Here is a 17,482-nt window from a genome sequence, read left to right as displayed (position 1 = left end):
CCAACTCAACATGGCCATGCCAAGGAAGGCTCTATGTTGAAAGTTTCTGGGAAATCTCTCTTTCTACCCCAAGCCTGGAGTTTGCCATCACCACTGCTGACCAACACCAAGAGTCTCTCTCTGGTAGGGTACCTGGGCTGGGTGGGGCCTGTGGCTCAGACTCTGCTAGTGAGAGGAATTAGAAGACTCATTCTCTCTGAGTCCCACCCCTCCGCTCTCCACCCCTCACCCACACCCCTGCTCCATTTGCATTCATTTATTCCCAGGGCCTTTTCTGTGGCCAGAGGAGGAGGGAGATATTTTTAAGGTTGTGCAGATCATGTTTGCGAGAGACCCAGGCTAGGGGGGAAATCCCAGGACAGTGGAGGACACACAGGGGCATCTGTGGTTAAATGGATGAGGGCCAGAAGTGCTGGAACTCTTCTTGAGAAATTTGGTCATTCCCTGTCCTATGTACAAGCAACTTTGCTTCAGGGCTCCAGGGATGGCATGAGGGGCTGCGTAGGGGTGGGCCACGTCCCACAGCTGTTTGGTGCCCCAGGGAGGGCACCACTTGACCCACTGGAATCAGGACCTCAGATGTAAGCTGGGGAGACGTGGGAGGGTCCAGGCCCTGACATTAGGCAGTGGGGGCTTGCAGCACTGTGATTTGGGTGTCCCTGTGCATGCTCGCACCCAGACTGAGAATAGCCTTGGGTGGGAAATGAAGCCAACGTGGCCGCTAGGAAACGGCAGGGCTGGCGGTCGGGGAAGGAGAGGCTGACACACAGGTGTGTTAACCAGGATGTTTATGGCCTCTGACGCTCCGACAGCTCAGCCAAGCAGTAGGGCCCTGTCATCTCTAAGTCTAGCGAGGAAGCAGGAGCACAGCAGACCACGGTCCAGCATCCTCGCCGGAAGCCAGTGGTCCTCCACTCGGGAGGAGGAGACGGGGAGGAGGGCGTGAAGAGCTCGTCTCTCTGGAGGGCTCCGGGGCACGCTGCTGCTCCAGGGCTGTGGGGAGGATGGGGCAGAGGGGCGGGGGAGGCCGTCAGGCAGGTGGAGGACCAACTCCCCAGTACCCCCACCCCTTCTGCTCCCCCACCCACCCCCGGCCTCCAGGCGGGCCCACCCGCCCCACGCTCAGCCTGTGCCAGGGTCAGGATCAGGAAGCTGGCGTTCGTCCTCACGCGAGGGAGGGAGCTGGACTGTGAGAAGAGAGACAGGGTGAAAAGGAATTCCGAGGGGTCTTCGGGGGCGGCCTGCTGTCATTGAACACCCCTCTCCCCCCGACGCTGACCCAGAAAACCAGGGTTTGATGAGTGAAGAGCTGAAGGACAGTATCTAGGGGTGGCTGGCAGTGATAGGGCCCCTGATTCTGGAAGCTTCAAGTCTGAGGGAGGAGGACACTGTCCTTGCCTCAGGGACATGACCTCTCAGATCTCTGGGGATGCTCAGTCTGATGGAGGAGACATGGTCCCTGACTCTGGGCACCCCCAGTCTGATGGAGGAGACATGGTCCCTGACTCTGGGAGCTCCCAGTCTGATGGAGGAGACATGGTCCCTGACTCTGGGAGCTCCCAGTCTGATGGAGGAGACATGGTCCCTGACTCTGGGAGCTCCCAGTCTGATGGAGGAGACATGGTCCCTGACTCTGGGAGCCCCCAGTCTGATGGAGGAGACATGGTCCCTGACTCTGGGCACCCCCAGTCTGATGGAGGAGACATGGTCCCTGACTCTGGGAGCTCCCAGTCTGATGGAGGAGACATGGTCCCTGACTCTGGGAGCTCCCAGTCTGGTGGAGGAGACATGGTCCCTGACTCTGGGAGCTCCCAGTCTGATGGAGGAGACATGGTCCCTGACTCTGGGAGCTCCCAGTCTGATGGAGGAGACATGGTCCCTGACTCTGGGAGCTCCCAGTCTGGTGGAGGAGACATGGTCCCTGACTCTGGGAGCTCCCAGTCTGATGGAGGAGACATGGTCCCTGACTCTGGGAGTTCCCAGTCTGATGGAGGAGACATGGTCCCTGACTCTGGGAGCTCCCAGTCTGGTGGAGGAGACATGGTCCCTGACTCTGGGAGCTCCCAATCTGGTGGAGGAGACATGGTCCCTGACTCTGGGAGCTCCCAGTCTGGTGGAGGAGACACAATTCCCACCACCTAGAAACCTTCATCCTATTGGAGGAGATTGTCTCTATTTCAATTTGAGAGAGAAATTACAGCCTCTGATGGTAGAAATTCTGTCCTCACTCTTACTGGGATGCACCCCCATTGTCTGGGATGACAGTGTGAAGAGAGGGGAGTGATCCACCCTCACTCTATACCTCTAGTCTGATGGGGGAGGTCAGCTCCCCTCGTTAGCCCATTCCCCCAATATGGTAGCAGGGGGAAATCTCCTGCGTCTCAGGGTCCACCCATCTGCATGGAAAAGGATGCCCTACCCTCACACTATGTGTCCTTGTCTAAAATGTTCAGTCTGGTGGACCCCATATGGTCCCATCTTGGGACCCCCTAGTCAGATGGAGGAGGCAAGGCTGATGGGTAGGCATATCCATCCTTGATCTGTGTCTCCTGGGAGGAGGCAGAGCCCCTTGGGGAGCCCCTGTCTGAACCAAGGCGCACGCCCCCGGCCCCTGCATACTCACGGGCCACCTGCAGCTCCACTTCCAGCGTCTCGGTCTTTCCCTGCAGGGTGACCGTCTTGAGAGTGTAGCGGCCGGCGTCGGTGACATTCAGCTTCTGCACCAGCAGCGAGCAGTTGGGGAAGCCCGCCTCCCGGCCTGTGTGTGCCGGGCCTGCAATCCAGGTCCCCGATGGCAGCTGGCTCAGCAGCCGGTTGGGCTCGGAGGCGGGCCCGCGGTACCAGGCATAGACCAGCAGATCCTTGGGGTAGCCCAGGACGGTCAGTGTCACGTCCTGGCCCTCCATTGGCCTGGCAGGCACGGGCACGATGGTCATGGCCACAGCTGCCGCTGGGGAGAGCATGAGGGAGCTGGGTCAGCTGGACCTGCCTGGGGCATAGCGTCCCCCTGCCACCCCCAGCCAGCTTGTCTATGCCTCCCACCAACCGGCTGGTGCTCCCCTGTGCAGGCTGCTGGGGAGGAGACAGAGGAAGGAGGTGACTTGAGTGGCCGTGGACGTGGGTTTTGTGTCCTGACAATACTTGCCAGAGAGCTGTGTGTCCCCCTGTTAGACGGGGAGATCCCAGGGGCTGGGGGCCATCTCTCCCCCACTAGACTAGGAATTTCCAGCTGTCGGGGGCTATCTCTCTCATGAAACTGGAAGACCCTAGAGAGTCAAGTCATGTCTCCTCCATCAGATTGGAAATTTCCAAAATATAGGGGCAATGTCTCCCCCATCAGATTGGAAATTCTACAATATGGGGGCCTTGTTTCCCCCATCAGATTGGAAATTCTGGATAATTGGGCTGGGTCTTTCCAATCAGGCTTGGGACCTCAGAAGTTGGATGGGGGCGTGTTTAACCCATCAGACTGGAAATTCCTAGAAAGTAGGGGGCTGGTACTCCCCCATCAGATTGGGAGTACTCCAAAGGTGGTAACTGTGTCTCCCCCATTAGGCTAGGAATTCTCAAAAAAAAAAATGGGGGGGCCATATCTCCTGAAGACCATGTCTCCTCCATCAGAACAGAAATCTCCCCAAGTATAGCCGGAGGCTCCTCCATCTGACTGGAAGCTCTCTAAGGGTGGGTGTCATGTCTCCTCCATCACTGCTTGGAAGTCCATGGAGTAGGAGGTGTTGCCTCTTCTCTCTGACTGGCAGCTCCTTGAGTAAGGGGGCCAGGCTTCCCTGTTCCAGGACCCTCTCTCCAAGGGCAGAGACGTATCTACACCATCGGATCAGAGTCTCCCCTGGGGGGGGGGTGTCTCCTTTTCCTCTGTCTCTCCCCTGACACCTGCCCCAGGGTTGCTGACAGTTCAGGAGGCCCTGGGGGGCGCTGTCCGCACTCTCTGCACATACCTGCAGACCTCGGACACCCCCCATGTCGGCCTGCACAGGCAGTGGGTCACCTGGTCCACTCCCGCGTCTCCTGCCAAGACCAGCTGCCACGGCCCCCGGTGGGGTGGGGCAGGAGGTACACTTACCTCTGGGCATGCCATTTCTGCTTTGGGTGAAAGAGTGTCCACCCTTTTAGGATGAGACCCAGCCTGTTAGTAGGAGGGAGGGTGGAGGAGGGGAGGGAAGGACTGATGCCTCTGTCCCCAGGGGATGGTGACCACTTGGGAAGAAACCAAGGCAGAGTTAATGAGGCCCTCATGTTCAAAGCCACCATCCCCAGGGGACCAGAGAATGTCCCCTGAGGATCCTGACGGCTCTGAAAACACCAGCTGTGTCTGCACTGCCCCCGCCCCTGGGTCGTTCAAGGACAGAGGCAAGACAATGCTTTCCTGGCTGTGTTTTTCCACTTGCCAAAAATTGGCTGTGGTTTCCCGCGTATGTGTGCACTCGTGTGTGCGCAGGGACACGCCGTCATCCGGGCCAGATAACCGGGTAATCTAGTGGGTGGCACAGAAGCTCAGCTGTCTGCGTGGCAAGGAACGGGTCAAGCCCCTGGGCAGCTGGTGACCGAATTTAGAACAGGGGCACCCACGTGGAGGACCATCTCAACGCTCTCCCACTCTGCTGCCACACGACGTGGGACACGGGACCCGTTTCTCACTCTGCCACCCCTCAAGGAAGAGAGTCTGATTTGTTGTTTGTTTTCCAGGTGACATGGTATGGACTGTCTCCCTTTGCCACCCGGATGAAGAGGGGTCCACCCAATATGCCATTGGCCCTTGGCCGATCAATGGATCGAGAATCTTTGACCTTCCCCTTATCTGTTGGGCAGAGGGTGACCTAACTGGTGATGGAGCAGCCAAACCATCACGGTCCGACTGGGCCTCCAAGGGGAGGGGGTGGTGGCCAGGGTCGGGGCAACTCACCAGAGAGCTTGACCACCACTGAGGCGGACCCAGAAAGCAGGGTCTTGGGGTTCTTAGCAATACACGTGTACGTGCCCTCCTGGGCCGCCGTCATGCTGCTGATGTTTAGGTGGTCTTGCCCGTTCTTTAGGGCCCGCCCGTTGAAGGCCCACATGTACTCGGGCTCCGGGCAGGAGCGGGACGCGCACCACAGGGTGAGGGACGTGTTGAAGTCCACTTTGATGGTGCAGCCCGTGCGGGTGGTGGAATCCTGGAGGATGGCCACGCGTTCTGGGCCAACTGTGGGGCAGGAGGGAGAGAAGCGGGGTGGTCGAGGGAGAGGAGAGGCGAGGTGGGGGGGAACCCCGGGCTTTCTCTCCATCAGGCTGGGGGCCCTGAGAACATCTGGACCCAGCAGAGGGAGAGACAGCTCTGGCCTTTTCGAATCCCACATGGATCTCTAACTCGATCTAAGATCTTGAGAGTCACTTTCCCTTCTCACGGGATCTGTTTTTCTCTTCTGCAAAAAGAGGGTGTTGGGCCAGACAAGACTTCAAGCTATTTTTGAAATCTATGGCCCCGTTAAAGAAAAAGAAAAAAGAAGTCTAAACGATTGGTTTCTAACAAGCTGTTCTAAGAGTCTAGAATTCTAGGGCTCCGAGAGTCTAGGTTCTAGGAGTCTAAGATTCTAGAAAGCTATGGTTCTAAGATTCTAGAGTTGAGCAGCTCTAAGAGTTTAGAATTACATTCTAGGATTCTAAGAATCTCTGCTTCTAGAGCTCCTAGGATTCTCAGTCTAGAATTCGGTGCTTCCTAAAGCCAGAATTCTCTGGCGGGAGGATTCTAGGCTCTAAGTTTTTCTACGTTGCCAGCCCTCGCGTACCTCTGCTTTATTTCCCCGGCTTCCACACTGCGTGTCTGCTGCCCCTGGGAGTGACTCCACGCTTTGGTTAATGGCTTTTATTGTGTCTCCCCTCCCAGTCCGCCTCTCGCTTCCAGCCAGTCCCGTGTCCCTTCCCTGTAGGTTTTGCTTCAAACCGAAGGATTATTCCATTTCGAAGGTGGTCTTTAGTCCTTAGGAGATGGGCCCCGTGCATTTAAAGAGGGATCCCTGGTTCCTAACCCCAGCTCGCCTATGATTCCCTGGGTGCCCTTGGGTGACCTCTCCCGGCCTCAGTTTCCCCATCTATGAGGTTTGGGCGCTGAGTATCTGGCGGGACCAGGAGGACTCACAGTACACCGTCAGGTTGACGGGCTCGCTGCGGCTGACACTGACCGGGTTCCAGACCTCACACTGGTAGGCTCCGGCCTCTTCCCTACGGATGCCGTGCCGGGTCAGCACCCGGCCGTCGGGGGACAGGCCGAGGCGCACGGCGATGGGCAGTGCATTGCCGTTGAAGAACCAGCGGACCTCGGCGGGGCTGGGGCTGCTGCACGTCAGGCGCAGAGTGTCCCGTCGCTCCACCAGCGCCGTGTCATTGGCCATGACCACAGGCTGGGTCAGGATCTCTGTGGGGCAAGAGGCAGAGGGGAGGGGGCCGGGCACCACCTGCTCCCGGGGCCTCCCTCTCCCCAGGCCAGGGGCACGGCTGGATCGTGGCGGTGCCCTTGTACCCTCAGCCGGAGGGGCTAACGAATGGAATAGGAGGCAGGTCTAATCCTGGAAGCCACCCTGAAGGAGGTGACCCCTTTAATGTTATTTTAGGTCTTTTGGAGGATGGTTTCAAAATATTTTAGTTGTTTTTTTTTAAGAGGGATGGGAAGGGAGGTGGAACAGCCCAACTGGGGTCGAGGGGGTTTCAGGGGGTTCTCTCACCATAGACCTGCAGGTGTCCGTAGCCCACCTCCGTCTGGAACTGCCTGTTGAGAGTCTGCAGGATGTAGGTGCCCGAGTGCCCGGGCACGACGCCCCAGATGTCCAGGCTGCCGTCGGGGCGCACAGCCTCCCGTCCCGAGTGGGCCGGGCCGGGGGTCTCGTCACCCGTGCTGACGATGTAGCTGACCACCAGGTAAGTCAGGCTGAGCGTGGGCCCCGCGTACCAGTTGTAAGCAAGCAGCTCCCCCGCGAGCCCCTGGACAGCCAGGGTGACGTTGTCGCCCTCGGCGGGCTTGGCGGGCTGGGGGGTGATGGAGATCTCGGCCCCTGCGCTCAGGAACGTGGCTGAGGACAAGGAGCCAGAGTGGGTGGGATGAGTAGGGCCTGACTGCTGCCCCCACTGGTGGAGGGGAATACGTGGGCCCCTGGCATACGTGTTCCTGGTATACAGTAAGTTCTCAATACATGTTAGCCAGGTGCAGGGTCTCAGTCTGGGGAGGGCAGGGGGTGTTCCAAGGGTCAAATCAGTGGGCTGTGCCAAAGATCTACATAAGGCCTTGCACGTAAGGTCCCGTGGGACCTCGGGATTTCGTGGGACCTGGAGGGTTTTCTGTGTGTTATAGTCACCAATCGACGCTCACAGAGCAGGCTGGCCCGTCCAGCCCCTGAGCCCGGCTCCCAGTCCAGTGCTCCTCCTCGGCCCCCGCAGCTCGACCACAGCAGTGAGGAGCATCATGACTAAGACACCCTACCCCTTTTCTTTGCAACCCCACAGATGAGCCCCAAACCTGATGAGCTGGTCGGGGCTGCCGGGGTTGACTCGAGTGTGGTTGCCTAGAATGGGTGGCCGTGGCCGCGCTCACGTAAGAAGCACTTACATGCCTGGCCCAGTTTCCGGTACTTTCCAGGCTGACAGAGCACCGCCGGGAGTGAGGGCTCTGGGGCTAGCCCTCAGCCCTGCCACTTTCTGGCTGTGTGACCCAGGCCAGAGACTTCACCTCTCTGGGCCTCAGGTTTCTCGTCTATGAAGTGGGGGTCGGGAGTGGTGGGTGACACACAGAGAGCACTAAGGCCGGCTCCCGGGGCACAGGAAGAGCTGCTTATTACTGGCTTTCCGACAGCCGTGGGGGTTCGGCCCATTTCATAGATGAGGAAACTGAGGCTGAGAAGGGGGAGGTCAAGACGTGGCCCTAGGCCACATCCTCAGGGAGGGGGAGAGCTGCTGGTCAGAATGAAGGAGCAGCAGTGGCTCCCTCGCCCCAGCCCACACCCTGGTCTTAGAAATCTCTGCGGTCTACCCCACAGAACTTTCTGGAAGGCTGTCCCCAGCCCGACACACGCTGGTACCTCTTGCAGGAGCAAACGATGTCAGCGTGAGACACATCTGCCCTCTCTACACAGCCTGCTGGACCTCTGGCTCACACCTTCCCTCCCCGGGCTGGGGGGTCCCCCTTCCCTGCGGCCATGGGGGGCTGAGGTTCCCAGGGGGGCACCATTCTCGCTCACCGCTGAGGAGGAGCCAGCCGCACCGGGTCAGTGCCATCTTTCGCCCCAAGCCCGGGTCTCGGGGACAGCGGCGTTGGCGTCCCGACGCTCCGAGGCGCTCCCTGGTCGGGACCCGGCTCTGTCTGGCGCGGGAACTGAGAGGGTTCAGCGATCTGGAGCGGGGGGAGATCACCTGAATTTGGAGGGATCGGGTCACCGAGGATCTGGGGCCCAGAGCGGGTGTGGCAGGCACGGGCCAGGGGCCACGACCCGGTCAGGCCTCCTGGGGCGCTGCCTAACCTTCTTTGTGCCGAGGGCCCAGGTTTGGTACCAGGAGGAGAACCAGGTCGCGGGGGAGGAGGGAGGAGGGCGGGGGGAGGTTCGAGGGCTTGGGCCCCCTGGTCAGCTTGGGGTCACGGAGGAATAAAACCCATAAGCAACCATCGCCCTTTCCCAGCCTCAACGAGGGGGGTGACCTTCGGGTGTCATCTCCATGGACGTCCTGTGAGGTGGGCACTGTCAGAACCCCTGTTCGCAGATGGGGAAACTGAGGCACCAGCAGGAGCTCTGACTTGCCCGAGTTCCTGCAGTGGGAGGGGATCCCCAGACCTGTTTCCAGAGCCACAGGGAAGGGAAGGAGGCAGGGGCTGCACGCCTTCATCGGGCTCCGCTCCTTGTTGGCCCCGTGCACCGGCCAAGAAAGCCACGATCTCTGTCGTGCCCTCTCAAGGCCTCGTTTCTCCCGTCTGCCAAATGGGCGCGTGCGAACAGTTCGCGGCCAGAGGGAGTCCAGCGTGGACCTTGGCTCTGCACTGCCCCGCAGTGGGGCCGGGGACGGCTCCTTGCTGAGTCTCCATTCACTGCTCTGGAGAACCCAGATGGTGTAGACCTACCCTGGGTCGTGAGGCAGGGGGATGCCACGTGTTAGGAACCCAGACAGCGCCGGGCAGAGCTGGGCCCCAAAAGCCCGGCCTGGTGGGTGTTACTCTTGTTAAAAGTGAAAGCACCGGACCGCGCTCCACTGTTCCTTACTTCCGTGACCCTGGGCAAGGGTCGGAGCCCGCTGGGCCACCGTTTCCTCATTTGCGAAATGGAAACGATGGGGGTACCCACCTCGTGGGGCTGTTGTAAGGCTTAAATGAGTAACTTGTGTGACATTCTTACAACAATGCCTGGCACGGAGTGAAGGCTCCGTAAGTCACTCATTCATCTATTCAACAAGTAGGGAATGAGCATCTACTACCTGCCAGGTGCGGTTCTCGGGGCTGGTAAATAAAATCCGTGCTCTTGAGGGGCTGACAGCTGACATTCAGAGGGAGATAAATACTGTTGGAGGGAAAAAATAAAGCCAGGAAGGGCGTTTGGGAATTTTAAATTGGGGGTGGGGGAGGGCCTCAGGGGAGGCGAGGGGGGCTCTGGGTGAACAATGGTCCTGACAGACGTGTGATTCTCGCCTTCTTACTGGTTTCTGGGTCCTGGTCCCTGTGAGGCCCTGGCAGCCTGCTTCTGGGCAGGAAGCCATAGCTGTGGCTCACCTGTCCTCGTTTGCTCCTCAGCACCGTGTCCTGAGCTGCCCTGGCAGGGCGGGGCTCTGAGCGGGGGTGGTGAGGAGGGGCTCAGGTGGCCTGGGGCTTGCTGCTCCCCACACCCCGCTTTCGACCTCACCTCACTCTCCTCCATCCTGGCCCAGCCCTCCCCTGGGAGCCCTGGGACCTTGCCCAGTGTCAGCAGGATGCCACCCCGGATGGCCCTGCTCAATCACCTCGTCCCAAACTGACCTGGGCATCTTCCCCCAGCCCCGCTCCTCCTCCTGGTCCTCTTATCAGGGATGGCACCACCATCCACCCGTCACTGAGACTGAGAGACCCAGGCCTCGTCCCCGACTGACGCCTCCCCGGCTCCCAGCACACAGCACCCGGTGGCGTCTGCCTCTTAGCTGTCTCTTCTGCGAGTGCCTTTCTCTCCCTCCCTGGGGCCCCCACCGTGGTCCAGGTGCCCCCCTGCCCCATGTCTAGATGCTCTCACAACTCCTCCTGGTCTCTGGCCCTGGTCTCGTCCCTCCGCCACTCATGGCATCCAGAACCTGCCATGGCTCCCAAGTGCCCTCAGGAGACAGCCCAGCTCCCCACAGTTGGCCCACGAGGCCCTGCCGGCTGGCCCGGCCTCAACGACTCCCTTTCCTCCTGGGAACCCTCGGCTCCAGTCATTCTGTCTCCCTTACGCTCACTCCGCCCAGCGTATCCCCTGCTCCCCTCTGCTCTGTTTCATCACCGGTCCAACAACTCCTCCTCCTTTAGGAAGCCCTCCTGGACTCTCAGGCTGGGTTCGACGTGCCCTGGGGTCCCCAGTCCCAGCCCTGGCCACCCTGGGTCCTCACTGGCAGGGAGTGGGTCTGTCTCCCCGTGACCATGAGTCCTGGGAGGGCAGCACCAGGGCATCTGTGGTCACCACCGTGTCCCCAGCACCGGGGCCCAGAGGGTGTTTGTGGAACTGGACACCGGGTGTGGATGACACAGAAAGAGGAGTCTCCAGGGAGGGCCTGTGATTTGCTGTCCGGCTGAGGAGCGGGCTGGGCTGGGGCTCCAAGGGGTGTAGGGGTGGGGGTGGGGGCAGATCCCGGCTCTTGTCCGGACCCCGAGGGGGCTCCACCCCCACAGTGTCACACTGTCCCTTCTCTGTTGTCCTTGCGCTTCCCCGTCCGCCCCCATCCCTCCCGCCCCTCCTCTGGTGCTCCCCGATCCTGGGTCCCATCGACACCTCCAGTTCCTCAAGCACCTACTGTGCGCTGAGCGCTGTGCTCGGTGCTGGGTGACCACCGTGAATGGGACAAAACCCCCTGCCCCAGGGAGCTGGCCTTTCATTTGGGGAGACGGTCAATAGGCGCATGAACACAGACACGCACAGTATGACAGCAGGTGGACAATGCTGGGGGAAGATAAAGCAGGGGAGGAACGGAGGCCCCGGGGCGGCGACAGTGGAGTAGAGACTCAGGAAGGGAGCTGTGCTGACTCCGGGGGAAGAGTATTCCAGGAGAGGGAACAGAGAGTGCAGAGGCCCCGAGGCAGCCGTGTTTTGGTGAATTAGAGAAGGAGCAAAGGGGCCAGCGTGGCCGGAACAGAGTCAGCGAGGGCAGAGAGGGGAGAGGGGCGGGTCCAGCAGGGCCTCCTGGTCCTCGGAGGGCTGTGGCTTTTCCTCTGAGAGGGGAGCCAGGGGTGGGCCTCGCTCGAGCTGAGACTGGATGGGATCTGACAGTGTTAACAGGATCTCCTGGCCGCGGGTGGGGAACAGACGTGGGAAGGGAGGGTAGATGCTGGGCGGCTGTGAGGAGGCGGCTGCGATGGCTTACTGTGCTGCCCAGCACGGTCGCCGCGAGCCACTGGCGTGTCCGAACTGAGATGAGCTGTGAGGGAAAAACACACCAAATATTGAAGACTGACTGCAGCCCCCCAAAAAGAATGCAAAACAGGTCATTCATCTTTTCTATCAATTCCACGTTGAGACAGCATGTGTGGGGTTAGACACATTCCTTGCACCTGCTTCTCTTTACTTTTCTCCATGTGATTCTAGAACATTTGGAACTGTAGACACAGCTCCCATCACATTTTTACGGGCTGGCGCTGGGCCCACAGGAGGGGGCGGTGGCTGGACCAGGGAGGAGAGAAGACCTTGGACGGGGGATGTATTTTACCAATGATGCTGCGATGCATTTTGACATTGTCGGCTTTACCTGTTTTCTCATCCAGCACCACCTCCCTCCCCGAGGACCCATTTTGCAGACGGGGAAACTGAGGCACGGGGCCATTGTCTGGGGAGGTAAGAGGGGGTGAGTCTTATCTTCTCTGCACAGCTAGCCGAGGGCAGGGGTCTCTGATCTTGTTTTGTCTGCTCTGTCCCCCACCGCCAGCCCTGTTATTTCACCAGCCACGTGGTTTGCCACTAGGGAGCAGCTCTTTCTGTCTCATTGCTAAGACCCTGCCCGCTACTGACCTAATGGGCATTTGTTAGATGGGAACCTTGGCCTGGGCCCCGTGGCTGAGACCTCGAAGCTGAGGGGCTGGCCAGAGGGAATTGCTTCCTGGGCTGAAGCAGGTTTGTGACCGACCCCCCTCCCCGCCCCCCACCACCACCCTGACCTTTATCTCGCTGGGCGAGGCCAAGGGTGCTGCAGTATTTACTCATGGGATCAGCAGGGTGTGGCTTCCTGTGGCAGTGTGGCCAGCCCTGGGCTCGGCCCTGGGAAGGCTGTTCCTGGGGAGAAAGTACCCCGTGTCCCCTTAATGCCTCACCCTGGGAAGAGGACCTGGGCTACCGTGCAGGAGGGGACGGCCGATCGGAGGAGGGAGCCTCAGACCTTCACACAGCCTGTTCCCTTTGCCTGGATACTCCACCCCACTCATTCATCTGGGTTTTTCCAAGCCATTGAGTCATTTAACAAATATTTGTTGAGCACTGACTATCTGCCAGGCTACGTTGGGGATACAGGCAACGTCCCTTCCCTGGTGGGGCTAAATCCTGTTGGAGGGAGATGAGCTGTAATCAAAAAACTGATATAGCAGGAGAGATAAGTGCTACCAAAACCCAAAACAGCGTGAGAGGAGAGGGAGGGACAGGGGCTTCAGCTGGGGAGGTCGAGGAGGGTCTTTCTGACAAGGTGACGTTGGGGCTGAGACCTGAAGGAGGCGACCCAGGGGGTGTGTGAACATCTGAGGGAGGAGTGTTTTTTGCAGAAGGCACAGCAAGTGCAAAGGCCCTGAGGCAGGAAGATCTTTGATGAGTGCGAGGACAGCAAGGAGGCTGGTGTGGCTGGAACCAAGTGAGGGAGGGGATGGGGGAGGAGGTGGTCGCAGAGGGGTCAGAGGACCCAGAGGGCAGGGCTTTGGAGACAAGATGACCCATTATAGACATTCGGGTGATAGTAAGGCCAAGCTTGGGGGAGCCAGTGAGGGAGAGAAAGGAAGGGTCTAGATAGGAGCTGCAGGGGCTGGGTTGGTGAGTGTGAGGGGCTGGGCTTTTTCTGGAAAGTGGTCCACGGGCAGGAATTGAAGGGAGCTAGGGAGATGGAGGGGCACAGAGAGAGTGCCAGGCTTCTTTGGGGACCCCAGGAGGTCCAGAAGGGTCTGGGAGGGGGGACCTGGCTAAGTGCCCTTCCTTCTCTGGGCCCCTTTTTATCCATCAGGAATATGCAAAGGGGTTAGACTTGGATTTAGAACTATGGTTCAAAACAATTCAAAACCTGCTTTGCCTTCGGGGAAACTGGCAAATTTCACACACTGGTCAAAAGCAGAGGGAAAAGCAGCGTCCTCTCCCGTCCCCACCGCCCAGCTTGGGGCCCCCCAAGCCCTCTCCCATATCATTTGAAAGCAAATTCCAGCCACCATATCACTGTGTTCATAGATGCTTCAGCCTGTCTTTCCCAAAGACGAGGACTCATTAAAAAAAGTACAATGTCATTATTTCACAGTTAATGAGAGTAAAATGAACAACCAAAAATTCCTCAGTATCTTCAAACACCCAGTGTTCAAATTCCCCATCATCCCAGAAATGTCATAAGCTCTTTCTCAGCTCCACTGGGGCATACAGTGGTCCCTCGGGATCCGGGGCATTGGCTCCAGGACCCCCTTCTATCAAGTCCCTTATAGAAAATGGCCTAGGATTTGCATATAACCTATACATCTCTTTCCGTATTCTTTTTTTTTTTTTGAGGAAGGTTAGCCCTGAGCTAACATCTGCTGCCAATCCTCCTCTTTTTGCTGAGGAAGACTGGCCCTGAGCTAACATCCGTGCCCATCTTCCTCTGCTTTATACATGGGACGCCTCCCACAGCATGGCTTTTGCCAAGGGGTGCCATGAAATTTTTGCTGTGACGGTGGACCGCTTTCCTACAGCTGAATCTCCCGTGACACCGCGCTGCAGACTCGTCCCCTCCTGCAGGCTCGGGCAAACGCCTGCACCCCGTCAATGGCATGGAGGGGTGGGGAGGGAGCACCTCCACCTCTCCTGCCCATCTACCCTGCGACCTGCCACTTTTCGGGAGAGTGAAGACCTTTGGTGCGTCAAGGAGCTGCAGTGCGGAGGGAAGGGTTTTCCCCATGAATCATAATCACTCTTGGTCGCGGCCCAGCACACTTCCTTCCACGGGCAGCCACTTCCTCGTTGGCGCTGCAGGCAGCCCTGAGAACCCGGGGTGGGGGGGCGGTGCTGGGCTGGACTGTAGGGAGCAGGTGGTGGTGGCAGGCAGTGACCCCTGCTGAGCAGAGTTTAGGACGATAGAGCAACGGAGCCTGGGGGGCCTCCTCCCAAGGATATTAGTCTCTTCCAAATTGGGCTGAACACTGGACCTGGTGCCCAAGATTCCACCATCAGCAACACTCGGGTGATAGTAAGGCGGAGCTTGATAGTAAGGCAGACCCCTCTGTTTGACTGCACAGACCCCACCATCCTCGTCAGCGTGGATTTCATCTCCTTCTTCCTTTCAGACTGGAACGAGCAGAGGAGAAAGTCTGGCTGTTGGAAAGACTTCGGTTCCTTTCCCAGTGGCCCATTTAGGCCCCGTGTGACCCGACCGGTCTTAGTCTCGGGTTCCTCATCTGTAAACCGGATGTAACCACAGAACTCCCCTCACGACACTGTTGTGAGGATGAAAGAAGTGAATAAATGCAAACTTCTGGTTTATCTTCCCGTCTCCGGTGCCCAGTTGAGTTCATTCAATGGAGCTTGGTATACAGTAGTTGCTCAATAAATGTCTGTCAATGGATGAATGGAGACTGTTAGTACAGGAAGGGGAGGATACGTATTATGAGAATCCGCATACATTCCCTGAGCCCCTGCCCTGTGCCTGCCCCATGCTGGGTGGTGGTGGGACCTGTCGGTGACCAAGACAGCCCGCGTCCTGCCCTCCTGGGGCTCAGGGTCCAGCGGGGAGAGAAACCCGTCTCCAGACAGTGATGACCCAGAGTGGGCAGGGCTGAGGTGGATGAAGCCAGAGGGGGACATGACCCAGCTTGAGGTCAGGGAGGGCTTCCTGGAGGAAGAGGTGTGTGAGCTGAGACCCGGAGGGTGGATGCGGGTGAGGGAGGTACAGTGAGGCATGCTCCAGGCAGAGAGAACAGAACGTGCAAGGGCCTGGCAGAAGTTCAGGCCAGTGGACCATAGACCACGGGGGGCAGGGGCGGGGGAGGGGGGACTGCTGAGAGACCCTCAGGAGCCAGACCTCTCAGGGTATTGAAGACTATGGTGAGGAGCCTGGACGTCAAGGGCACTAGGGAGCCATAGATGGTTTTGAGCAGGGAGAGGCAGCATGAGTCTGGGCTTCGGAAGCTCCCTTGGGCTGTCTTTTGGTGGGAGGATGGGAGGGGGTTGGAGAGCAGGTGGGAGGCTGGGGAGGCAGGGGGAGAAAAAGCCCAGCTGGGACCCAGGGCTGGGCTGTAGAGACCAGGCAAGGGGGAGCTCAAGAGACCTAGGCGGCGGGTTCCTGAGCCTGCCCCAGTGAGGCCGGGGCGGGGGGAGAGGCACCCACGGACACTCTGGGTGCCCCGAATGGTAACGACAGGGGCAGGTGCAGAGGCAGGTGCATGAGGCAGGTGCACGGAGCAGGTGCAGTGCGCAGCCCGGGCGCCTGCCGGCGGGTCTGCGCGGTCCTCTGCTGCCCCCTGCTGGCGCCGCGTTGACTCCCGTCCAGCCTGCGAGTCTGGTCAAAAGGTCGGACCGGAGAAGCCCAACCCCAACCAGGGATAAAAGATGACATTTCTGGGGCGACCACTCTGCAGGGGGCACTCACGTTCGCTGTCCCCACTCCCTTACCCCCGACAGGGGTCTCCAGCCGCCTTCTCCTGCCAACGCGGCTGAACCCAACTCAAGACTGGCCTCCCAAACTCTACCCTCTTCTTTCTTTTCTTTCTTTTTTTTTCCCCCATTAATGGGAATTTCTTTAAAAATTTTTTTAAATTAATTTATTTTATCAAAAAAATTTTTTATTGAGATAACATTGGTTTATAACATATATAAATTTCGGGTGTAGATCATATATATTTCAGTTGCTGTGTGGATTACATCATGTTCACCACCCAAAGTCCAATTACAGCCCATCACCACACACGTGTGCTGATCACCCCTTTCCCCCTCCTCCCTTCCCCTCTGGGAACCACCAATCCAATCTCTGTTGCTATGTGTTTGTGCGTCATTGTTTCCATCTTCTACTTGTGAGTGAGATCATACGGTATTAGACACTCTCCCTCTGACTTATTTCACTTAGCATAATCCCCTCAAGGTCCAGCCATGTTGTCACAAATGGCTGGATTTCATCATTTCTTATGGCTGGGTAGTATTCCGTTGTGTATAGACACCACATCTTCTTTATCCATTCGTCCCTTGATGGGCACCTAGGTTGCTTCCAAGTCTTGGCTATTGTGGATAATGCTGCGATGAACATAGGGGTGCAGGTATCTTTATGCCTTTGTGTTTTCAAGTTCTTTGGAGAAATACCCAGCAGTGGGATAGCTGGATCATATGGTAGATCTATCCTTAATTTTCTGAGGAAACGCCATACTGTTTTTCGCAGTGGCTGCACCAGTTTACACTCCCACCAGCAGTGTATGAGGGTTCCCTTCCCTCCACATCCTCTCCAACATTTGTTGTTTCCTGTCTTGTTATTTATAGCCATTCTGATGTGAGGGAGGTGATATCTCATTGTAGTTTTGATTTGCGTTTCCCTGATAGTTAATCATGTTGAGCATCTTTTCATGTGCCTGTTGGCCATCTGTATATCTTCTTTGGAGAAACGTCTGTTCAGACCTTTTGCCCATTTTTTAAATTGGGTTGTTAGCTTTTTTGCTGTTGAGATGTATGAATTCTTTATGTATTTTGGATATTAACCCCTTATCAGATATATGGTTTGCAAATATCTTCTCCCAATTGCTAGATTGTCTTTTCATCTTGTGATGGTTTTCTTTGCTGTGCAGAAGATTTTTAGTTTGATGTAGTCCCATTAGTTTATCTTTTCTATTGTTTCCCTTGCCTGGTCAGACATGGGACTTGAAAATATGCTGCTAAGAGAGATGTCAAAAAGCGTGCTGCCTATGTTTTCTTCTAGAAGTTTCATGGTTTCAGGTCTTACATTCAAGTCTGTAATGTATTCTGAGCTAATTTTTGTGCATGGTGTAAGATGACGGTCTCCTTTCATTCTTTGGCATGTGGCTGTCCGGTTTTCCCAACGCCATTTACTGAGGAGACTTTCCTTTCTCCATTTTATGCTCTTGGATCTCTTGTTGAAAATTAACTGTCCA

General features: G+C 57.5%; 1 protein-coding gene and 1 long non-coding RNA gene across 3 annotated transcripts; one reads left to right on the top strand and one right to left on the bottom strand.

The window, feature by feature from the left end:
- Window positions 1-772: 772 nt before the first annotated feature.
- Window positions 773-8,388, bottom strand: CEACAM16 (CEA cell adhesion molecule 16, tectorial membrane component). 2 transcript variants are annotated; one of them, XM_070632900.1, is made up of 7 exons: window positions 8,223-8,388; window positions 6,717-7,061; window positions 6,134-6,409; window positions 4,922-5,200; window positions 2,624-2,950; window positions 1,089-1,187; window positions 773-993 (listed from the first exon to the last, which is right to left on the bottom strand). In XM_070632900.1, exons 1-6 carry the CDS (start codon window positions 8,257-8,259, stop codon window positions 1,123-1,125), a joined length of 1,329 nt encoding a protein of 442 aa, XP_070489001.1. In that variant the 5' UTR covers window positions 8,260-8,388; the 3' UTR covers window positions 773-993; window positions 1,089-1,122. The 2 variants fall into 2 exon arrangements, with proteins under 2 accessions (XP_070489001.1, XP_008538422.2); XM_008540200.2 differs by lacking the exons at window positions 773-993; window positions 1,089-1,187 and having other exon boundaries at window positions 2,359-2,950; window positions 8,223-8,363.
- Window positions 8,389-11,270: 2,882 nt separating this feature from the next.
- On the top strand, window positions 11,271-14,872 carry LOC139085475 (uncharacterized). Its single transcript, XR_011543791.1, has 3 exons — window positions 11,271-11,667; window positions 11,945-12,014; window positions 14,678-14,872. It is a non-coding gene; the product is annotated as an uncharacterized lncRNA (long non-coding RNA).
- Window positions 14,873-17,482: the final 2,610 nt, after the last annotated feature.

This window comes from Equus przewalskii, chromosome 9 (assembly GCF_037783145.1).
Source record: "Equus przewalskii isolate Varuska chromosome 9, EquPr2, whole genome shotgun sequence".
Taxonomy (NCBI): Eukaryota; Metazoa; Chordata; class Mammalia; order Perissodactyla; family Equidae; genus Equus; species Equus przewalskii.
The sequence above is the reverse complement of the archived record's forward strand: the minus strand, read 5'-3'. Positions and strand labels throughout refer to the sequence as shown.

Excerpts from the sequence above, each read along its gene's own strand:
- CEACAM16 (XM_008540200.2), bottom strand. The coding sequence starts at position 8,259 with ATGGCACTGACCCGGTGCGGCTGGCTCCTCCTCAGCG. Across the intron at positions 7,062-8,222 it reads CGGCTGGCTCCTCCTCAGCG|CCACGTTCCTGAGCGCAGGG; the intron begins GTGAGCGAGAAT and ends CCTTGTCCTCAG. Across the intron at positions 6,410-6,716 it reads CGGACACCTGCAGGTCTATG|AGATCCTGACCCAGCCTGTG; the intron begins GTGAGAGAACCC and ends CTTGCCCCACAG.